Consider the following 1,796-nt stretch of genomic DNA (forward strand, 5'->3'; position numbering starts at 1 on the left):
TCTATGTGTATAATTTTAAAACTAGCAATAATAATATATAAATAAATACATATTGATTTCATTAAATATTATTAATTGCTATTAATTAAAACTTTAAATGAATTAATAAATGAATATATTTAGATTATAAATATATAAAAATAATTAATAAGAAAATAGGTAGCATTGATTAAATATAAAAATATTAAATTAGAAAGAAATATTCCAGAAATTCAGGCTAAAAAATAGGAGAACTCACTATAAAATATATATAAAATAAATACAAATATCGGCTCATCCGACCGTCAATCTGTCTGTCTATTTGTCTGAAGTAATTTTAATTCGCGTTCAGAGAAAAAAATCCTAATAACCCGCGGCTATTTTTTTCGCAATCCGTCTAAAAATAAAAAGACTTTGGAAACATCGAAAGGTAAAGAAGAAAAGAAAATATAAAAAGTTATTTATACAAACATTTATATATATGTGTGTGTGTTATAAAATTCTAATGAATCTGAAAAATATTATTCTCATGCTGTTCAATAATTTATTATTAATATACATTTGATTTAATCAATGCAATCAACTTTAAACGTCTGTGTCTATTTTTAGATTTTATTTTGATTTTTTTTTAAAATAATATCTAATGTAAATTTTTCGTTCTAGGTCAGTTTTGCCACTACAATAGCCAACGAAATGGCAAAAAGCATCCGTCAGACGTCACAACACTAAGATAAGTTTTTAACGAATCAATAATTAAAATTATATATGCGATTTCTAAAAACAACGTAATTCATTATGGCTACTTCTGAATCCAGTGCAGTGGTGATCGAACACTCGCTAAAATACTTTGTCACACATCAAAAATGCACGAAGACGAATTTGTAATTGGTCATTTCGTAAATCATTTAATATGGCGACTCTGAGCACCATCAGTCTTTTAGATCAAAACCCTCGTTTGATCCAGTACACCACAAATGTCCACCCACTGGATAAGAATGCATCCTTTACCCTGGAGTCGACTAATTTTACCGACACCGATGTCCAGGAGTGGTCCAGTGTTGTAGGTCTTGTCGCCAAATCTTCTATCATGGTGCTCATTATCATCGCCGCCATTTTTGGTAATCTGCTGGTAATCGTTTCGGTTATGAGACACCGCAAGTTGAGGATCATCACCAACTACTTTGTGGTGTCCCTAGCCTTGGCAGATATCATGGTCGCTATGATGGCGATGACGTTCAACTTTAGTGTCCAGTTGACGGGACGATGGCTATTCGGTTATTTTATGTGTGATGTTTGGAACTCTTTGGATGTCTACTTCTCTACTGCTTCGATTCTGCATTTGTGTTGTATATCTGTAGATAGATACTATGCCATTGTGAAACCTCTGAGATATCCAATAAATATGACTAAACGAGTGGTTGCTGTCATGATTTTGAATACCTGGGTATCACCAGCGTTGTTGTCCTTTGTACCGATTTTTCTGGGATGGTACACAACTGAGGAGAATCAACGGTTCCGTGCGGAGCATCCAAATATCTGCGAGTTTGTGGTCAATAAGTGGTACGCAGTAATATCGAGTTCCATTTCTTTTTGGATACCTTGCACGATAATGGTGTTTACGTATCTGCAAATTTTTCGCGAGGCGGATAAGCAAGAGAAGGCGTTGCACATGCGCCAAGGTAAAGCCATGTTGATGCATCGTCCCAGCCGAGATTGCGGACATAACGGTGATGTTCTGTCATCGTCAGGTGGCTCATCCAAAACATTGACGTTGCATGAGATTGCGGATGAGCCTTTGCACACCCCAACCAAGGACA

General features: G+C 34.9%; 1 protein-coding gene across 1 annotated transcript; it reads left to right on the plus strand.

Annotated features, from left to right (window-relative positions):
- Window positions 1–889: 889 nt before the first annotated feature.
- LOC113366185 (octopamine receptor beta-2R-like) lies at window positions 890–1,792 on the plus strand (the record flags this gene model as incomplete). The annotated part of the gene is made up of 1 exon (XM_026607754.1): window positions 890–1,792. A coding segment is annotated over exon 1 (903 nt), but the record flags the coding sequence as incomplete, so codon positions are not given.
- Between the last annotated feature and the right edge of the window lie 4 nt (window positions 1,793–1,796).

This window comes from Ctenocephalides felis, unplaced genomic scaffold (genome assembly GCF_003426905.1).
Source record: "Ctenocephalides felis isolate EL2017-DRISC unplaced genomic scaffold, ASM342690v1 CF-g0.4_SCAFFOLD_00554, whole genome shotgun sequence".
NCBI classification, from domain to species: Eukaryota; Metazoa; Arthropoda; class Insecta; order Siphonaptera; family Pulicidae; genus Ctenocephalides; species Ctenocephalides felis.